The following is a 21,187-nucleotide window of genomic DNA, read 5'->3' as shown; positions in this document are numbered from 1 at the left end:
TGGCCGCCGTAAAGTTTCCCCCAAACGAGGCTTTAATTGAAGCGCCAGTGGAACGTGCCACCAAGTTTTTCGGCAAGCAAGAGGCACCGGAGTGGAGCGGAATGGAGCTGCGAAACGAAGCGAATCAAATTGCACCGTGCATCCAGGCGAGATTCGCAATCAAGTTGTCACGACGTCAGCGAAAGCAGAGATTAAATGACATGCATACTTGCAGCGCACCCATTTTCCCATTTTACCCACTTGCCCCGTGGCGCATTGATTTATCGCAAATTGATGGTGTCACTGAATTGGCTGTCGACTTTTTTCCATTTGCAGCCGCGATCAATGCAAATCCGCTTGTCTATGCACATCACGTGGCATCGTTTACCATCCACCTAGCAAGGAGCAAAGGAGTCGCCTAGTCCCGAGAAATGCTGAGGGTAGGGTAATGAAGTGCCCGCTCTATAAGGTACTTCAAACCGAGAGGAAGTGAAATGGGAGTAATAACACTGATGGGGGTCCTTCGTTAGGGAAAAACCCATTCCTTGCACTTGGCAAAATGTATATAAGTTGTTATTAAGGAATGGGACTCTAGGTTGCGGAGTAAGAGAGGAAAAAATTGAAACAATGTTTGTCAAATGAAAAAAACAAAATATTATTTGCCTTAGGGATTCTGTGTTTGCAATAGTTTGACTTTTGTTGACTCAACATTATAATAAACATAAATTGAAATAAGATTAAACGATTGCCTCGAATATCAGATATCCCTTACTATGTTAATTATTAATAATCCCTGAAATAAACTAATATTTTATGATTTGCCATTGATTTTAAAAATCAATCAAATAATTATATTCTAACCGTATTTGTTTAGATTAAAACATAAATCCCCTGAACAAAATTTAAAATCAAATTCCTTCATATAAGGCTTCGTTCTCAAAAGTCCTTTCCCTTTTCCCGCTGTGCATCTATTCATTGATTTCTCGGCACACAAATTTGTGGCAGCTCCTTGGCATATTTCAAACGCTGCAAATGAGTGCGGCGCACGCTGCTTCCCTTGATGGGAAATGTTGCGGGCGGTAAAGGCAGAACCACACTCCTTTCACATTCACATCCACATTTACAGGACACATTTTGCAGCTGCACAACCGCCTCCTAATAATATATGCAAAGCACTAACGACAGCAGTAATAAAAATGCATGAGGCTGGTGGGCTGATGGGCTGAGGCCGACAAAAAATTGCAACTGCGATAAAATGCGTGAGTGTGTGCTCACATGAATATGGAAATTTTTCGGCATGATTGCCTGGCTGCCTGGATGGCTGACTGGCACAGGCATTGGCATTACAAAATGCTCAGGCGCTCGAGTTAATTGCCGAGCACATGGCGTATGCGTGATTTCTTCGAATTTGCCTCAAAGTATGCAATGGCCATTGACCACTGAAATGGACTGCCGAAAATCAAAAAACAAAAAAATGGCAGACGGGAAAAGGGAAAAGTTCAAATGCACAAAGTTCGCAGTTCAGACCACAGAAATGCCAGTCAAAAAAACTGGGCGAGGAAGGAGGGGATGGAGGGGAAAAGTTTAAAATTCAAACAGCAAACTAAAACTGAAGCTCACATGGCACACAGAGGGAAAACACAGTGATAATTAAACTTTCGACAACGGAGAGCAGACAGTATCACTTGTGCTGCTTTTTTGCCTTTGCCATGGCATTTGCCATTATTCAACTATTTTACTGACACTCGTAACACTTGTCGTGGGCGGCCAGCCGTGGCCAACATCTACATGCTGCCGCTGGCCGGGCCAAAAGAAAAATATAGTAAAGTACAAAAATATATACCTACATACACATCGCATATAGACAAGACTACGACAAAGGCGGTGCCGAACAGAAGGAGGAGTGAGCAGTAAACTTGTAACAACATCCTTATGCGATAACAAGCAACAATGCCAGGCGAAACTTATTTGCATAAATAAAAATTGAAAAAGCGGAAAATAAAAAGCGAAGAAAATTGAGGGAAAATGGGGACCAAAAGGGGGAGGGGGCCCTTCCAGTAAGTGTAAGGCAAAATAAAAGACAAGTGCCAAGCAAATAGTGCAAAACTTTTCCTTTTGAAGGCGAAATGCAACTAGCAAAGGCAAATACACCCACACACTCGTACTTGCACCGCAGAAAGAGACGGATGGAGACGTAATCCGAAGCGGAAAAAGAGATGGCTATAGATTATGCGGCTGGTAAACGTTATTATTTTATTTTCCATGCGGCCAAAGTTTTGCTTATTGAATATGCAGCGGCCAAATGAAATTATGGAATTTATTTAGACATCTATTTGGCTCTTAGGATCAACTTTCGCCTATTCTTTTTTTAGACCGGAGGTATATATATACGTTGATGCGGATAAGTACAGTAAGAAGGGGTTTGGGAAAACTTCAAGCATAAATTACTCAAAAAATTGGGGCAATGCCTGAATCCTTTCAAATAAGATAATTGGCTTAACTAAATGTTTTAATTGCAACTAAAAGTTTACCAATTATTTTCTAAAAATATATACAGGCATCATTGGTAGTTGACTTAACAGAATAAATTGATGACAAAAAGCTATACCGAAAGTTAAAATAAATTTAAAATAAAGACGATATTGGTGAAATAAATAACCATTAATTGGTAATCATTTAAGCCGTATCCTAAATGAAATTATTAAATTTATTTAGACACCTATCAAGATCTTGGTATCAGCTTTTGAAACAATATTTATTTATTTGCCAGCCCGGAAAATATACGTTGATTCAGATAAATAGGAGGATGGCAGAAGGCTGTGGTGAGCGAAACCGCAGCCGTGACCAAAGCCCGCTCATTAAATATACAGCAGAGTGAAATGTCAACGTGGAAATTAATTAACTCGTCGCGAAAGCCAGGACTCCCAACAGCCGACTGCCGACTCCCGACGCCCAGTGAGGTCACATCACATCGCTGGCAGTTCCATGCTCATATTTCAATCAAAACTGCGACAGCTGCAAGCCAGCGGCATAAGCTTGAACATAATTTTGGCAACGGTCCATCAACTGTTTTGGCCTGCTCGGCTTGGTTTGGGCCAGATTGGGCTGCTCTCGACGAAGAGCGCGCGGCTCATCAATATTTACAAGCGGCGAGCCCCGAATTTGTCACCAGCCAACGTTTTTGGGGCTGGAAAGTTAATTGCCAAATGACACAATTAATGCCGGAGCAGTCGCAAAAAGGCCGCAGGAACACACCCACACGCCGCACCAAGGCCAAAATTGACAGTCGGGGGCGGCTTAACCTCAAGATTAATGTTCGGCAATTAAACGTTTAAGTGTTGATTAATGCGACTTTCTGTTTGGCCAGGAAACCGGAGGAGTAAGTGAGGCTGCAGCGATGGCACTCGGCCAGCTGGCCATCTGGACTCTTGGCCAGCTCGACCTGTCAATCTCCCGAGGAGAGGAAAACTCAAGCAGCTTGGCCTCGCATTTTTCCATTTTCTCTGATTGTTTTCCTGCTCGTTTTGTTTGCACTGGGTGGTGAACTTGGACCCAAACGGGTGGCCATAAATTCCTTGAGTAGGCACTGCAACAACTCAAACTCAAACGGCAAAGACATTCGCATTTATCATCTTTACGGGTTAACTGCCAAAAATGCTTTGAGGCGGTGGCAAAAACTGGGTGGCGGTGGCAGTGGCGGAGTGGAATTGCTCCATGGCTCACCAAATCCACAAAGTCAAACAATGTTGTATGCTTTACTAGTTTTATCATTGCTGCTCTTGCTCCCCTGGCTTCGAGGATTTCCCCTCCATCCGAACCACATTTTCTTTTATCCCACTTTCCCAGGAAAATTCGACTGCGTTTATCTTGTTGAGAAAGGTGAGCAGAACACGGAGCATAAACTATGAATGTCAGATAAACAGCCGTCAGTTTCGCAGGAGCGGCGGGAAAAAAGGGGATCTGAAGGGTTCGCATTAGTGGGTGAGCGCGTTTTAAATCCATTAGGTCTTTTCCGCTATTCCACCAAATCCTTCTTTGGAATTCGGACCTCCATAAAGAGCGCACTTTATTGGCTTGGCCAGCATGGCATACTTTTTGACGCAATCGTAAATTTCCCCGAAAGCGTCGAGGGAGAAATAAAAATGTTATTCGATACAATTTTCCAGCAAAATTAATAGGGGGAACCCACAATGTCGTCTAGTTTCATTTTCAATCAAATTCGGAAGAAAAAGGAATACATTTAATAACAATTGAAACAATTTTATCTGAAACCAGAACTTGTAAAGAACATAACATGTATGCTTCTTTGAAACTTAGGAATATAAAATCAACTCAGAGTTCATTGTATTTGTCATGGTAAATAAGTTATGGTGTTTCAAAAACACAACGGTCCAAACAAAACCTAATGTACCTTTTTATGTCCTTAGTAATATTTAATTTCGAGGAACTGCTCGTGATTCAAGTGAAACTTAGTTTGCGCTTACTTCTAAACTCGGCACATCCATTCAGTACTGGACCAGATTTATCTCTGCAGCAATAAAATATTCAAGACACAAGCATATCAACTTACGATTTGCCTGTCCTTGCACTTTTTCTACCAATTTCACAGATTTCCATCAACTTGGCTTCTGCTGACAGGCGAATATTTCCATTTCCAGTTCTCTTCCAAGGAGCAGCGAACCGACGGGGAATACAATGGCAAGTTCTCGTGGCTGGCAAAACAAATGACTAGAAGAGATTACAGCAGCATTTCTGCTGATTTTCAAATGAAATTTTAATGAATGCACACACACACACACTAAAGCGCCGCCCACATGCAGATATCCTAGATATTCTAGATATCCATGGCGAGTGCCAGGAATCGGAGCTGAAAACTGTTTTTTGTGCCATTCGTGCGTCAACGAAATGCTAAATCTCTAGAGCGCCAAACAGCCGAAAATCTGTCTGTCCAAGTGTCTGTCTATGTTCGTCCAAACGACCCCAAAGGCACTCCCACTAGGCCCTTAGTAAATGTATCTATGAACCTCTACAGCTGTTTGGGCACAGAACTCGAGGGGTTCAAGGGTATAAGGTAAGGAACTGAGAAATGGAAATGCTTTCAAGCCTGTGAAGTATTTGTATACCTACCACTGAATAAGAATTTTTTTAAAACTACTTTTAAAATGTATACTATTTTGTGCAATTTATATTATACTTTAAATTATATGATATGCCTAAAGCACTTTAATCTCTAAAACTATACAACTTAAAGACTCTATATAAAAATAAAATAATTAAATAATTTAACTATTCCACATTTTTAGCAATAGAGAATTCCTTAGTCGTTATACTTGGCTAAATAGTTTAGTTTTGTGTATCCGTAGCTGTCGCCCTGCCACTTAAATATTTATCAGCGAACAACGAAAAGCTTCATAGTGGATTGCAAAACTGCAGAACATTTGCGCCGCGTGTTCATTCAGTAAATTAGTTGAAGCATACATCCGTTAGATACGATTCCCGATGATGAATGGGCGGTCGGTTAATTGATACCAAAATTCGCAAATGAATTCCCATTGTTCATTGTTCGCTCTTGGCCCCCACAGAATTACAGAAAGCGTCCTTTTTGGCGGTTTCTGGCGAACAGGAACAGGTAGTGGGCAATTAAAAGCGGCTGAGGCAGGGATTTACTCCTGATTCAGGGCCTTTGTGTGTGTGAGGCGGCGCTGATGTCTTTAATTAAATTTGCCTTTAGCCGCAAATCCTTTTATGCCGGCGCCATTTTACTGGGGCTTCCCTTTGGCATTTGACTTTCCTCGGCTGTGTTCTTTTTTTTATATTTTTTCTGTGCGGATTCCAAGGATGCAACCGCAATTGCCCTCGGGCAGCCCCAACTTCGGCGAACAGCGAACAGTGCGGCATCTTGTGATTTATTATTAAACATGAATATGAATTCCTGGATGTAATGTGCTAGGCGAAGGCTTCTTTTGACTGGAGGGGATTGGAATGGGCACTGGTGGCTGAGAAAGAGAAAACGCTGCCAGGACCTGTTGGCATTTTTATGCCAGCGTTTTTATGATTAATTAAAATTTATGCCCGAGCAAATTATGCCTTCATTCCAGGCAAACGCATGTATAAATATTCCTATTCAAGGCGCGGGCATCAATTCCTTATGGCCATCAAGTTGGATGATTAAGATTAAGAGGATTGTCATAAAGCAGAACCCAATTTGGCCAAACTAATTGAAGGCACTCGAGGGGAAAGCGTGGAAAAGGCGGGAAAAGCAAAACTATGCCGAATGCGAATGCCTCGAGAGCTGGGAAAAAAGTGAGCGCATTTCATATTTATTAAAGCAATAAAATAAAGTAGGAACCGACACGGGCCTTTCCGGCACGAGAGCTGTTGGCCAGATAACGTGTCAGGACCCAGAGAAATATCACTGTGTCACCCACACACGCACATGTCACACCCATACAGAGACAGGGGCACAGGGACACTCCCACACACACACTCACTTATATAAATTGAGGGAGCCATTGTTGCTTTGGTTGCGGTTAACGTGCAAATTTGTTGCTTCCCCCCACGATTGGCCTACGGATTTGGCCTAGGAAAAGGATCCGGATTCCCTGGGCAGGCTGGAATAAGTAAGAAGGGCAGAAGGGCCATAAATTTAAAATTAACCCTTTAGGAGCACAGCTTTTGACCTTCAGTTGGCGCCCACCGAGGCGACATGCTTACCAATAAATCCCGGGTATTTTCAGTCCCAAAGCGAGCAGAGCAATCTCCTCAAGGGCTGCGAAATTAATCGCCTTTGCAGGTGGCCCATTTGTGCATTTTAAATCGGTAAAAATAATTCCTTTCCATGCGATTAATTAATTGAATGAGTTTCGACTCCCTCAATCGAAATGGAATCGAAAATAATTCCCAGCATATTGGCTGGCAAGCGTTAAGGGATATTCCGAGTTGTCACTACAGCAGCAGCAGCACGCCAAACAATAATAAATAAATGGGAAACACGACTTGGCCCGAAGGCTTTTAAAAACAGGGCCGAAAAGGAAGGCGAGTAAAACACTGAAATGGGCCAAAAAGCGCCAACCGCCAAGGGGGGTTTTACTCAAGTGGCTCCTTCGCAGTCAAGACAATTCGAAAAATGCTTTTAAAAGGAAATCAGTAAAGGAATTTCGCTTATGGGCAACTGATTGTGATTGTGCCATCGAATCGGGCGGAACAAGTTGTACAAGTAATCGCACAGAAAAGGGAAAGGCGTGCTGCCACACTTGGAAAATTGAATTGTTTTAGATTTTCCTCCATTTTCGGGCTCTCCTTGGCGCAGCGTATAAATCAAATTGGATTTTCTTGTGCACTTAACTCTGGAATAGCCAATCGGAAGTAAACCCAAAACTCAATCACAGAGGCGAGGCTGTCGATGAAAAGTTCATTAGTAGGCTGGCATTTGGCCGTTCATCAGCATTTAGTTTGGTAATCTATAGAAATCGTTGGAGAATGTCGTATTTTCGAAATTTGCTGGACTCGCAGAATGGCTGGACCCGACTTAATCGGAATATCAATGAAATGAGGGGACTAACTAGCTGCTTTTATTTCTTCAGCCTGAAAGCGGGCTGTAAGTTGATAGCCGTTTTCGAGGCCTTGGTAAATGTACTGCAAATGTGCAGTATTTATATGGCCCAAGTGGAGGTGAAGACCACAACGACGGATTCTCCGGATTTCCTGATGGTCACAAGGGAACCAGATGGGGATATGCTCGGGTCAAACACTGTGATGCCTATTTTTGAAGCCAATCTATATTTCGACAAGGCTTTAAGTTCTCTGATGGTTTTAAAGTCCTTACTGCTCTTTATAGGAGCCGAATGGGTATGTGTTGTCTTCGGGGACTTACAAATAATATTCCTACTACATTATTTATCTCATCAACCCAGGGTAACATATCCTGCCTAGTTCTTTGGCTTTGCATTACTGTTATAACAATGATGATTGGCACTTTCATTGATATTATGAATGATTGCGATTTGCTGAAAATATTCACGCGCACTATATCAATTTGTAAGTATAAAATAAAATTGGTTTTTATTTGATTTTCTAATTTCCACAAAATTTCAGTTTTCAAAATCTATTTCTGCGCAGTGGTTGCCTCCTTAGTTTTGAAAATGCAGAACAGACTTCGCCGTAATAATCAGGAAACGGAAGTGGAAGTGCTTTTCACACAAGGCGAGGAATAATTCCAAGACAATTTAATTACGCCCCACATTTATATTTTAAGTACATCAAGCTTATACTTATATTTTAAAAGCAACTACACATAAGGATTATAAAGAAAATACACTCGAATATGTTTTTGGCCATTTTGATATTTCTAGAACAAGCTCGCAATCTAATTTAGCTTAGGTAAATGGCATGGCATATGATTATTTCTATGATATTCAATTAAATTCGTTAGGTAAAGAGTTATAGCATGCCTGGCCACTACAACCAATTTTTGAGCTAAATATGCACAGATTGCTACTTAAACATGCTGTTATTATGGCTAAGTAATTGCATTTGCATTCGAAAATCATGAAATATACACACGCGCGGCGCGAAAACTTGCACATTTGCATGGGAAATTCGAAGTGCGCAAATGTGCACAGGAAAATATATATTGTATCGGGGTGTTATCGGGGGTATCTCAAAAATTGATTGCACTGGCAAATTGAACAGGAAACAAAGGCTGAAACGCTCGTTATCGCGATAACGAGTGTTTCATCGGCGAAAATTGAAACCAAATATTTGGAATTTAAGGTTTTAGAGTAGAGTAGAGGGTATCGAGTTTAAATTCTTACTTTTGCGTACGGCGATTTTTTGGGCGGTTCTCGCGAGGAGGTGGCCGCTGATGCCGTGGGCGTGCCGCGTTTGTTAGGCCGATTCTTTTTCAGAACGATAACGCGCATGTTGGGCAGATATATATATATTTATTCGATATAGAATGTAAGGGGGTGTACGTGTGCGGGTGTACGTGGCTTGCGGCTACTATTTATTGGCTATTTATTTACGTAAAGTGTTCTCTTTGTTCAAAAACAATTTCGAAGTGTCGAGTGCCGAGTTCGCTAGTCTCTTTTACTTTCTCAAGTGATGGCCGTTCACAAACGGATTTCCACTCCTCGCGACATCGGATTTGGATTCAGATTCAGTTTTCAGATTCAGTTTTCAATTTAGATGCGGAGTGTGTAATTGTGGGTGGTTGTTGGTGGTTACAATTACGTGTACGGGTGCTATTTTTTGCGACTGCACAGGCACAAAGGTCACGAAATTACAAAATGCAAGCGAGCCGAGCCTCTAGCTCTAGATAGATTTTTACATAGTTGATGTTGCGATTACTGAGTAAAGATAAGTTTAACTACATCTAGATTAGCAAAGAGTATTGGTTATTTACAGTACATACGAGTTAGCTAGATTTTATATTATTTTATTTTCAGTTTTGAGTTGAGTTGTTGCTTCTGATGGGTGAAGTTTGGCCTTTGGGCCACGAATTTCGACTACTTGGCTAGTAAATTTTGGTATAGAAAGGCAGGCAAAAGATTCGAAGAAATTCTGGCAGTGCTACATTAGTTTCATTTGAATTCCAAATTCATTGGGCGCATGGTGCGTATGCGTGATTGATAAATAAAGCTATAGTTATTTTACATGGACTGTCGACTAGTTGGTTGCATTTACTATATTGATCATCGTTTTGGTTACTTACGCGCTGAACTCAATTCAATTTATCTTCTATCAAAATAGAGAGAACAACTCGCCTAGAAAAGCCTGCCCTGAACTGCGCTCTAAAATTATGCATATATATTATAGAGGATATATATATTTGAATGGTGTCTGTTTTGGGGGTACAATATATTTTTATATTATTTGGTTGTTTTTATTTGGATCTCAAAGGTTTGTGTTTCGTTTTCGTAGTATTTGGTATTATTTCTTTTAGCTAGCCCAGTGGCGATTGGCAGCCAATCACACCTCAGGCGCGACGAAGAACGACGACTTCGCGTTCACGGATGCGGATGCGGATGCGGAACTACGGAAGTACGATAGTACGGAACTACGGCTACGGCACTACGGCTACGGCTAATTTGTCGAACGGATTCCGATGGATCAACCAAGAACGGAGCTGGCGAGCCGCGCTACTTATACGTCGGAATGCAAGCACGTGACTGACTTGGAGCGACCGTTGCACGCTGCTTTTATAAACAGCGACATCGGGAAAATGGGTAAAACTATCTGGCAACGCTGGGCATGCAATTTTCCGCGCTCTCTCGCTCACTGGCTTTTCCGAGCCTCGTTCGGCAACAGCTGATTCACTTGGAGGCTTCGAGGTTGAGGTTACAGTCAAAAGGCTACGGGTTTTTCCCCAAAAAACCACGCACAAAAATAGTGAGTTACACCAAAAAACAAAGTAAATCACAGAGCACACACAGGGAACTTTTAATTGGGCACCCACGTCGCTTAAAGTCGGTTCAAACACGGTAGGCTGGAAAATGCAGGAAAAATCAAGCCATACTGCCGCACTGACCACGCACAAGCTAATCTACCGCAGGACTAAGCGAAAGGCGAAGGACGAACCTAACCCACAGTTGGCTGCTGGCTGCTGGCGGCATTCCTTGGCCCAAAGAGAGAGACGCTTGGGTCACATGCGCAGTCGGCAATCAGCTGTTTGACCTACATACGAGCGCCAGTTCATCTGTACTTTCAAGCGTGCAAACGGGGGGCGTGTCGGGAGTCCCGACCCCGCCTAATGGAACTCATTAGATCTCGGCCATGAAAAGCCCCCCACAGAGGAAAGCTGCCCAGCAACAGGTCCGTGCAAAGCTTAGCGAGAGCTTTCGTACGGCACTAAACTAAGTTTTCCAACTGATTACTTTCCCCGCTTTTCTAGCTTTCAGCTGGGTGCATTTTCCCACTAAACTTGCGAGCTTTTCACCTCACCCTATTTCAAGTTTCAACTCACCTGAGCCCTTATGGCCGCCAAATGGATCTGCTTGGCCCGCAGGTCGAACTTCTTCATGGACAAATCCTCCTGCAGCTCGTTGACCTTGTTGTACAGCTGACCCTCGATCCCGCGGGTCTGCGTTCGATTTAGAGCCTCAATGGAGTCCTGCGGGGAAAATTTTAAGAGGTGGAAACCTTAAAAACCCCATCACAACATAAAAATCATATAAACTAATAGAGAATGTTGGTCATCCTTAATATTATTTAATCAAAAAAAAAAAAACAAGAAATTATTTATTTCGACCAATCAACTCTACAAAAGTTAGTCAAACCCCATTATTTAAAAAATAATACAAAAACGTAAAAAAAAAATAGTTTTCTATCATACCAATTTTAAAAACCATTTACTATTTCATTACTATTATTTCTTTATGGAATATTATTATTAAAGAAGAGTGAGCGGTGCCTTAATATTTACATATTTCCCAGAAAGAATATCTTATAAAAGTAGGCTAGGTGCAAGCTTTCATTAGCATTTTTTCAAAGCAAATATCTTTGAGGGTCTGTGAATAGTCGCGCGAAAATGCTATCTACTGAGTTTTCCCAGAGATGTTCTAGAATTTGGGGATGGCCGACCATTAAGCGCAAATTGAAGTCTATAACCCGATTGAATAGCTTCCTTTATTTCTTCGCTTTGGAAACCGGATGCAGGATGATAGCCCTGTTTGAGGCCTTGTACAGTGTGATGCAGATCTGCAGTTTATATCATCTGGTCCAACAATCGAAGCCAAGTGTACTTCTACCGGATCCCTTTTGGATCACAAAAATCGAACTAAACGGCGAAGTCAATAGGCTGTTTCTCTATCACACGAATCACCGTTTTTGCATGGCCCTCTGTTTGGTCACAGTTCTCAACTCGATGCTGCTCTATATAGGAACCAAATGGGTGAGAGTTCTTTAAAGGTCTTTAAAATTACCTAGACGAATTTTCTGTTATTTTGTTTACCAAGGGTCACAAAGTTTGCTTATTTCTTTGGATTTACATTTCGGTCTTCACGACTCTTATGTCGAATACCAATAACACGCTACGCAACTTTACTTTAATGCAATGTCTCTTCTTATTTCCGTCATTAAGTAAGTAAAAATCATTTTATTATATTTTCGAGAAATATATTTAATATATTTTTCAGCTCTTGAAACCTATTTTGCCGTGATAGTTGCATCATTGATATGTAAATACAACGAGAAACCCAAGGAATGTAAATCAGGTTTTGAAGTGCTCTCCTCAGACAGCGAAGATCTTTAGGCAGCTAAGGAGGTTTTATAGAGGATATGAATGAAATCTGGGGAAACCTAAGGTTTATAAAGCGCTATCGAATCTATCGACATTAAAATCTCCCGAGATGTCGGTGATATCGCCTCGTGTCTTTTTATCTTTGCGGTCAATCCATCTCACCTGCAGCTGACGTATTTGCAATTCCAATTCGATGGCCTCTCGCTTCAGCGACTCCAACGCGGAGCGTTGTGACAGTGTGGAGTGGCGGTCGAAGACCAACTCGTTCCGCAGGCAGGGCGTCATCTCCTGCAGGGGACAGGACACAGTGTTCGCCATAAAAAAACATTCACTTTAATCTGGTCTGGTCACTACTCACATTGTGGTCGCCCGCCTCCTCGCCGGCCTCTCCTTGGGGCGTCGAGAAGACCTTGCGGGGAATCTTCTGGGCCTGCGACGGCTGGGCCAACAGACGGACGAAGTTGACCAGGTCCTGTTGAGGTGAGACCGCGCTGCACTGGATGGCCAGGCTGTTGTACCGCTTGGATTGGTCGTTGGCCTAGGAAAAAAATAAAGAAGATTATTATTTTGTGACTTCCTAAGACATTTTAGGGCTAGCCCTCCCTCAACAAAAACGTTTTCTAAGGAGGTTCAACTAAACATATTTTGTCTTTCTTCTTAGAAAAATATATTAAAGAATCAGCTTTACTTTTGGCTACCAGAATTAATAAAAATTAAATTTATAAAAAACTTAAGAATCATAAAAAGCCACCGCCGCTTTATTTATTGCACTCAAGTTCTAAACTGTACTGAGCGCCATACAACTGTAAAACTGGTTATTGCACTAAAATGATTTCATTCACCCACCTATGTGGTAAATATTCTTTGTTGTATTTACTGTTTACCCTGGCTAGGTAAAAAGTGTCACCATCATTAGTCGGGACCGGCCCGCGCATTAGGCAAATTACCACAGCAAATTGCTACTCCGCGCAATTATTATAATCGTGTACAAATTATTTTCCAGGAAACAAAAGGCGGTGCAGAAATTAACTCGAATTCCAGGTGCCACTGCTGTATGCGCACACAGTGTAGTGGAACAACCACCTGCTGCAGTGATAAATCACTGCCTCCGGGGGCTTCCGGGGTGTTTGCGAGAGGGGGTTCACCTACCTTGCCGCCAATTACTTCGGCGCCCTGCATCAGCGAGTCGGACACAATGGCGACCAGGTCGTTGTGGATCTCCTCCAGCTCCTGCATCTGCTGGGGCAGGGTGTCCGAGTGGTAGGCCTCCAGCATTCCATTCGTGGCATGCAGCTGCTGCACGTACGCGTTGTGGGCGTCGATGTATTCGGTGAGCGAGTGCTGGCTGGGATTCTGTCGGTGGGCCAGGTGGCACTGTTTGTAGTCCACTCGGCACTGCGGATGGGTAGAAACCAAAAGCAACCCGCAAGGGGTGGCCAATTTATGGGTAATCACAGAAAAGGGTAAATGGGCACACGCACAATGGACAAAGGATCATTTGACGGGCAATTGGCAACGGCCCACACTGCGTATGCGTATTGTGTGTGTGCTCCCAATATTTTCTGCCCGAACAGAACTTTAAGCAAAATTAAATTCTTGTTCGCTTGGATTGCTTCGGGGATTGCCTTTGCCTAATCAAGGCTTTTTGCTAATTAAACTCACCTTTGACAGCTTCTCTTCAGTCTTTGCGATAATAGTCTCAAAAGACTCCCTGTGTGTGAATATTTTACGGCTTTGAACTTTGCGATGAAAGGATTTATCCAGCATTGGTCGCGACACCTAAGGTTAAGGGTTGGAAAACAAATAAATTATTTATGCGATTCAGTCGACGCTCCAGAAAAAAGGGCAAATCATCGTGAAAAATGAAAATTAAATGTGTAAGCCAAACACAAAAAAAAGAAAACAAACGCGGCAGCGAAACAACATTATTCGGCACTCGAAAAACACATGTCATTTCCCAGGGCCCCGCAGCGCCACGCCCCCACTAATTAACCATAATTAGAGTCTGCTTTTTATAATGCAAATTGGGATTTTTTTGTTATAAGTATATATTTTTGTGAGGCCTCAAGGCCACACACATACCCATATGTGGTTTACACAACCGATCGATGCGGTAAATGGCACAAATAAAATTATCATATATTATTATTAACAGGAATGTGGATTTTGTTTTTAAAGGCAAAAATTCCATTGTCTTAATACCTGCATTAATTCAATTAAAAATCTTTTATGGCCCAGCGCATGACAGGCCCTTTTTCGAGTCTATTTCCAGTGAAGGCAACTGAATATTTAACGCGACACGATATTGCCATTAACCCATTTCGGCTTTCGGCAAAGTTTCCTTCGATGAAAGCCGTAATTCAGGAGACTCACCTGGCGGGAAAGGACGCTGGCCACATCGTTGCAGGCCTGCGAATCGGTTTCGACCTCCTGCAGGAATGTTTCCCATGCCTGAAAGATGGCCAAGTGGCAGGCGGGTCTAAACACGCCAATGGGTTTTTGTTTTTGGCATCAATTTGGCTGGAAAATCGTTTTCAGTGGGAGCAGGCACTTACCTTTCTTTGCGTAATTCGGCATTCTTCTTGCGATAATTGGACACCGCAACCTGGAGGGCAGTTGCGTGTTCCTCGTAGAGACGGGATAGTGTTTCGGAGAAATCGGATACTGTAATTGAATTAAATTGAATGAGTACCAAGTACTAAGTACTAAGGCATAAAACTAAAAGGCAGGCACGGTTTATGACGGGCCACAAAACTGCATTAGACACAATAAAAGCACCGGAAACGGATATGCCAACCGGGGAGCGGTGGGCACTTCCGGCTGAAATCTTTGTCTTATTCTCTCTAGCTCAAAACTCAAGGCTGCAACAATAAAAAGGTATGACTTATTCATGGTTAAACGATTTAACAACTCTTTTCCGTATATTAGCCACCCGCATTTCTCTTACTTTGTTCACTTCAAGGTTATGTGCTCTTTAAAAGGAGTGATCCATCATATTTACGATTATTCAGGCATATATGAATATGGATGTTTGGCTTTCACTTGGCTTTCAGCCTCTTAAGCAGCCCGTTTATGGTCCAAACGTTTTATGGCCAGCCAGATACGCGTTTATAGTGTTACGGTCTCTCTCTTCAACAGGTTGTCAAATGTGTTGAAACTCGAAAGTTTGTCTGAGCTACTTTAATTTAATCAATACTTGGTTCTTGCCTCTCTGATTTCATATGCAGTTCACAGCAAAAATGTTATTAAAAACTTTAGATGCCATGGAGAACTAGTAAAAACTCGGCAAAAACTCTGCTGTATGTGCAAGTGCCAAAGGTGCCCATCCGCTGGGACAACTTTCAGTGACAGCGCCGTAATTCAAAGTCAAAGTTATGTCGAAAAGTTGCAGCTGTGCTGTAGTTTGTTCGTGGGTAAACATACTCGTAGATAGATTGGGATGATGGGATGGGATGGGGACTTTACGAGACCGAACAGATTTATGTCTCAATCTGACGACCCGACAAAGACAATTGACAATCGAAATCAATAAGCCATAAAGGCGACAACAGGCGAAACTTATCAAATAAAATGCTGGCACATAAATTGCTTTCTTTTTCCTTTTTTTTATTTGTGGAAATCCAATCCCCGCTGTTTGTCGTTTTGGGCCACCTGGCGAAAGCGTGTCAGGTGTGAAAGGTGGCACACGACATGTTCGGTTCCATATCCCCAGTGATATGTGCCATGAATTGGATCCGACTTACATGCTACACCAAATAGATTGGCTTTGACATTGACTGGGGGCTTTGGCTTTTCTCACCTGTTTTAATTAACTTAAAGTTGACATTGTTCTGGGATTTGAAAGCCTCGTTCAAACTGCTGTGACTGTAATCCTTGAGCACGCCGTTGTAGGACGCCATGCTGCCTCCCGGGGGGCTAAGGGAACCACCGCGTGGCCCCCTCCACCCGAAGATCCTCCTCCTACGACTTCTTCGACCACTTGAAGATTTTACCGAAGAACCTGCTTGAAACGGGTTGTTATTATTACTACATGGCCATTAAAAGAATGTTATCAATTTTTTACTCAAACCAAAAATTAATCAACTAGCCAAACCAAACAATTAAAGAGGGAAAACAAACAAAACGCAACGTAAATTCCAAACAAAACGAATCGAATTGAAAGCAAACAAATGAGAATATTCAAAAGAAATGTGATTTGATTTTCGGGTGGATGGAGTAAAGTATCCGTCGGGCAATGTCAGGAATTATTTTGGCCACGCCGTGATAAATGCACAAGTCAGTCGCCCCCCGCCCATCCCCCTTGGCCAATCAAACAGATCGCTGCCTTTTGTATTTATGCATAAATAATGAGTGGAGGCAGCCCATCCATTCGCCCACATTTCATTCCGCTTCTATTTTCGTTTCGGGCCAAGGCGGAAATTCGAGTGTTTCGGCCCAAGACAAGGCCTAAACCCGAGCCCCATTACCAAAGTCAACAAAAGGACGCAAACAGGAGCGGCCAAAATTATGGAACTCAAAATCAATTTTTGATGGGCACCTTAAGTATACACATACTTTCCATCAAAAATTGATTAATAAAATAATATTTTACTATTAATGTTTAGTTAAAGACTAGTTCCGTACAAAAATAACAAAGAATTTAATAATTGAAAAAAATGTATATTTTAAGTTTTAAATGTTTCGCATACTTTGCTTTAAAATATTTTTAAAGTTCTTAAATGTTTGTTAAATAAAAAAGTATTATTTAACTATAATAAGTCAAACTGTAAAGCCGCTTATTTAAATGAAAATGTTTACCTAAAAATATATTTTTTAATAGTGAAGCTATAAAAGTGGAAAATTTCTCAAATATTTTGTAACAATTAAAATGTAGGTAGGTTGTAATCTCTAGTCCTATTACTTCAAGCGCAACTGTATAGATAGGTTCCTTCGGCTTGCTGGTCTTTGGCTCCTTAGGTCTTTTGCTGGAATTCCAAACTGAAAGTCGAGGCAGACGGGAGTGTGCCTTCATTTAAAATTCAATCAATAAATGAAGCGTAATTTCATTGCCGCGGCGAGAGTCGAGATTTCGTTTCGAGCGCACTGGAAGCTAAAAAGACTCGAGGGCCCGTTTGTTTGGTATATGTCTTGTGATTGTTTCATTCGGACTGCCCACTCCTTAACCAAGTGTCCAAGTGTCCAAAGTGTCTGTCGTTGGCTTTGAGTTGGTCTTAGCCGTGTTTGTTTGCACACGCTCACACGAGGCTCAATTACTGTCCGTTGGCTGCTCCTAAATGAAATATGCAGGAGCTGCAGCTGGAAATTATTAAAGGACTTGTCTGTGGCATCCCCTTGCCCCTCCCCAATTTAATGCGGAATAAACAAGGCAAGTCCGAGATTGCCAGCGATCACGTAGCTCTTGATTTACTTTGCCGCTGGTCATCAAATTTGCCGCGCTGTGAACTTTGAAATGAATTCGAGTGGGTGGTGGTGGCTTGGTGGGTTGGTGGGTTGGCGGTTTGGCAGGATCTCAGGCGGTTCCAGCTCACGTGCCAACTGCAAGGATGTCGTTATCGCTGTTGTTGATTACACTTCACGCGCTGCTAAGCTGACATTCATTTCAGGACGCCAGTCACAGCAGGATGTGCCGCTCCTCCAGCTCCTTCTACTTCTTCTCCTTCTAGTTTTTAACGGAATTATGTGCGTGCTTGCATTCGGAGAATGCGCTCGGGGCACGCAACACAGCTGCAGTTGCACTGGCAGTTGCACTCGCTGTTGCAGCCACCCAAACATCCACAATCCACATCCACGGGCACAGGTAATCCAATTATGCATGCGAGGAGCAGCTGTGGACCCCGCTCAAGCGATAAGGTGGCGCGATGGAAATGCAGATGGGAAATGGGGAAATGGGCGGGCGGAAAGTCAAGCATCCTAAGCACTTTAAGTTCGCCCCTCGCCTTTGTGTGTGCTTAGTACCGAAAGCCAACCAAGCGAGGAGGGTATAAAGGAATAGAGAATGGGAAAGCGAACTCTGGCTGAGCCAAAGGTTGCGTATCCTTGGAGAAAACAACGGAGAGTGCAAAACCAGAGAGTCTATTGTAAGGATTATTCCCTTTATTGGGCGCTAGTTTTATATTGAACGTGTGTGTAATACAGCTAATTGAAAAGCTGAAGAGCAGAAATCGGAAATAAATAGGAAAAATAAGTGGAGCTTACGTTAGGTGAAGTGGGTCTAGGCACTCGGAGTCTCACTAATTTGATTACCAATTTGTAGTTTGAGAGCTTGTTAGATTAAACTAAATTTTCCCAATTACTCGCATTTTATGAGATTCATAAAAGTTTATCTTTGAAGACTTTTCAGTTAGGTCTTCAGTACCCAGAATATAAAATATTGTAAGAAATATAATTTAAGCACTTATACATTGTTAAGAAGTTATATTAAATTGTAAGCGGACAAAAACAAAAGTGCTTATAATGTTATCCAAGGATACTCTATAATATAGAGTCTATATGATTGCAAGCTTTTCAGGCATTATCAAACGTTAACAGAACTCAGAACTTCGAATCAAACTTGCAGCAGGTGAAACGTTGCTTTTAACTAACAGAAACGCTCGGGTTTTCACTTCCGCCGATCTTGAGGAAATTCCAATTGCTTTTGAAAATGCTGGGATGATATCAAATCGAATTTCCTTTAGATGCCTCGAAAGACAAAAACCCGTAGCACTTCCGTTTATGCTGCTTGTTATGGCGATCAACTCAAGGTCGATCTCTACGAGACGCGCGGCAATTAACTGTAAACGATTCGATTAGCAGGTGCAAGAGTAGACTTGGAAGGCACCTGTCACCTTTGGAGGTCGCTCCGGCCGAACTGGCCCCGCCCCCTCCGCCTCCGCCGCCGCCCGCCGAGTTGGATCCACTGGGTTGTCCTCCACTGGCAGCTCCGCCCACCGCCCCGTCGCACTGATCCGCACTCCGTGACCTGGCGCCCGCCATCCTCTCCCGGTCCTCGCGAGGTGATCGCGCAAACAGGCCACCCCCGCTGCCGCCGCCCTTGCCCGCTGGACTCCGCGTCCTGGGCGAATCGTAGACGCCCGCATAGTTCTCCAGGGGCGGCGAGTAGCCCCGCCCACCGCCCCCATCCGCCGGCGCCGTGTGGGGGGTTCGCGGCTGCAGCTTGATGACCGGCTCGCGGGCCTCGAAGAATGCATCGAAGTTGTTCTGTCGCAGATTCTCGCTGCTGAAGACCGGATTCTCCACATGCACATGCACGTCCTCGCGCAGTCTGTTGCTCTCCCTCGTGTCCGAGGAACTGGACCTGCCCAATCGCCCCAGCGGAAGATGCAGCTTGGGTCGCAGGCGAGACTTGCCCGTGGGCGACTTGCTGCCCGATCCGCTGGCCGATGACCGTTCCGGTGGCAGGTCCATGGGCGACATGGGTCTACCCCATCCCGGTCCAAAGTGGGCATGCGTGGGATCCGGCGTGGGTGGCTCCAGAAAAATACTGGGACTCCGCGAACGCAGATCCCCATACTCTAGTGCTGCTGCTGCTCCCGAATCCTGCTCGTAGGCTGCGCTGCTGCGCTGGAATGGTGCTCGTCCTGGTCCAGTGGCACTGCTACCGCTTCCCTGCATCTGGCTACCCTCATTATAATCATTATACATGGACGCAGCCGGTGGACGCTGATGGCTCCGCCGCAGGCTGCTCCGCTTGGTGGAGCCCTGGTGGGAGAGATTCGAGTTGTTCGAGTGGGTCAGGGAGGCACGCGATGTGCGGCGGGTGGGCGTGGGCGGCAGACTCTGGGATTGGCTCTGGTTGATCACTGATCCTACAGGTGGCTCGTCGAAGCTGAAGAAAGCAGGTGATCCTGCTGCCGAATAGTTGAAAGGAGGCGGCGAGGCAGGCGGTGATCCCGGATAGAAACTGGTTAGTGCTGCCGGCGCGGTTGCTGGCTGGATGGCAATGGGCGGAGTGGTGGCGAAAGGCTCGAAGTGGACGGCGGCGGTGGTGGGGGCCTTGAAGGTGGTGGTGCTACTGGTGTTGACAAGGCAACTGGCACTCCTGGCTGGATACTCGATCGGCACGAGCGGCTCGGGCAGGCAGTCGAGTGAGGGTCGCGGTTTCACACGTGGCGCAAAGAAACCATAGGTCATCAAGATGAGCTCATCGGCGGGATATATTACGTACATTCCTCACGGTCCCCATGTGGCATGGTGGGCACTGTGCTAAGTGGATCTCAGCTGTTGGCTTGGTTCTAGTCGGGGGTAACTACAGTACAAACAGTCTGGGTTCGGTGGGTCTCTCTTTGGGGTTGCAAGGGTCACAAGGTCCTGTCTTTTTTGGGGTTCTCTGTTTAGCAGTGCTGTCAGCTGTCTGTCTTTTGTGGGTTGTGTCTAACTAAAGTGCTTCAAGTTACCAAAACAATATTGATAAGGAGCGTAAATAGGTTCGTTTACAACTAGGACTTAACGTACTTTCTGCTATTCGGGTATATCACAAAGTGAGTTCAAGTTTAGTTTATTTCTCGGGGACGTGCTGTCATTTGGATCGCTGCATATTGTCGATGCTCGAAGACGTGGCTGGAATGGGAGGAAAAAACCAGAGAAGCGTAAGATTAATTAGTCGTCATTAGAGGATGTTAAATTTTTGGAACACAAAACAAAAGTTTGCCTCATTAAAAACATTTCTTTGTGCTGGTCACTCGTCCATGCGAGTCTTTTTGCTCATTAAATTGTTTCGTTTCTCCGGAAGAGCAGAAGTTACTGCTTCAGGGTCAGGATTTAGGTCAAACTTTGGGCCGCCATTCTCTGCGAGTTGGTAAACAAAGTTTGACAGAGAGCACATTTCTGGCCAGGTTCGCATGGCCAAGGCCAAGGCCCAAAGAACCCAGAGGCCAGGTGGTTAATTGTCAGAGTGCCAAATGTGTACAAAACAAGGGCCCTTACCATATTTATGCTTTATTTTTGATATAAGGGTCAAGTGAAATTGTTATA

At 43.7% G+C, this 21,187-nt stretch overlaps 3 protein-coding genes across 3 annotated transcripts in view; 2 read left to right on the top strand and 1 right to left on the bottom strand.

Annotated features, from left to right (window-relative positions):
* The window catches only part of Stacl (SH3 and cysteine-rich domain-containing protein), a 57,671-nt gene extending 38,606 nt beyond the window's left edge, over positions 1-19,065 (bottom strand). Inside the window, 9 exon segments of the mRNA XM_017137290.3 lie at positions 10,943-11,089; positions 12,380-12,505; positions 12,576-12,755; positions 13,367-13,612; positions 13,880-13,996; positions 14,591-14,696; positions 14,773-14,881; positions 16,017-16,217; positions 19,035-19,065. Coding sequence (XP_016992779.3) covers positions 10,943-11,089; positions 12,380-12,505; positions 12,576-12,755; positions 13,367-13,612; positions 13,880-13,996; positions 14,591-14,696; positions 14,773-14,881; positions 16,017-16,116 — 1,131 coding nt within the window. The 5' untranslated portion in view covers positions 16,117-16,217; positions 19,035-19,065.
* Positions 7,399-8,335, top strand: LOC108054374 (uncharacterized). The gene is made up of 3 exons (XM_017137291.3): positions 7,399-7,827; positions 7,893-8,016; positions 8,074-8,335. The coding sequence occupies exons 1-3, from the start codon at positions 7,459-7,461 to the stop codon at positions 8,190-8,192; spliced, it is 612 nt and encodes a 203-aa protein (XP_016992780.2). The 5' UTR covers positions 7,399-7,458; the 3' UTR covers positions 8,193-8,335.
* Positions 11,419-12,336, top strand: LOC108054375 (uncharacterized). The gene is made up of 3 exons (XM_017137292.3): positions 11,419-11,869; positions 11,934-12,057; positions 12,114-12,336. The coding sequence occupies exons 1-3, from the start codon at positions 11,507-11,509 to the stop codon at positions 12,227-12,229; spliced, it is 603 nt and encodes a 200-aa protein (XP_016992781.2). The 5' UTR covers positions 11,419-11,506; the 3' UTR covers positions 12,230-12,336.
* Positions 19,066-21,187: the final 2,122 nt, after the last annotated feature.

The sequence above is a fragment of the Drosophila takahashii genome, chromosome 2R (assembly GCF_030179915.1).
Source record: "Drosophila takahashii strain IR98-3 E-12201 chromosome 2R, DtakHiC1v2, whole genome shotgun sequence".
Classification (NCBI taxonomy): domain Eukaryota; kingdom Metazoa; phylum Arthropoda; class Insecta; order Diptera; family Drosophilidae; genus Drosophila; species Drosophila takahashii.
This window is presented reverse-complemented; position numbering and strand designations above follow the sequence as displayed.

Excerpts from the sequence above, each read along its gene's own strand:
- LOC108054374 (XM_017137291.3), top strand. The coding sequence starts at position 7,459 with ATGTCGTATTTTCGAAATTTGCTGGACTCGCAGAATGGCTGGACCCGA. Across the intron at positions 7,828-7,892 it reads TCTTTATAGGAGCCGAATGG|GGTAACATATCCTGCCTAGT; the intron begins GTATGTGTTGTC and ends TCATCAACCCAG. Across the intron at positions 8,017-8,073 it reads CACGCGCACTATATCAATTT|TTTTCAAAATCTATTTCTGC; the intron begins GTAAGTATAAAA and ends ACAAAATTTCAG.
- LOC108054375 (XM_017137292.3), top strand. The coding sequence starts at position 11,507 with ATGCTATCTACTGAGTTTTCCCAGAGATGTTCTAGAATTTGGGGATGG. Across the intron at positions 11,870-11,933 it reads TCTATATAGGAACCAAATGG|GGTCACAAAGTTTGCTTATT; the intron begins GTGAGAGTTCTT and ends TTGTTTACCAAG. Across the intron at positions 12,058-12,113 it reads CTTCTTATTTCCGTCATTAA|CTCTTGAAACCTATTTTGCC; the intron begins GTAAGTAAAAAT and ends TATATTTTTCAG.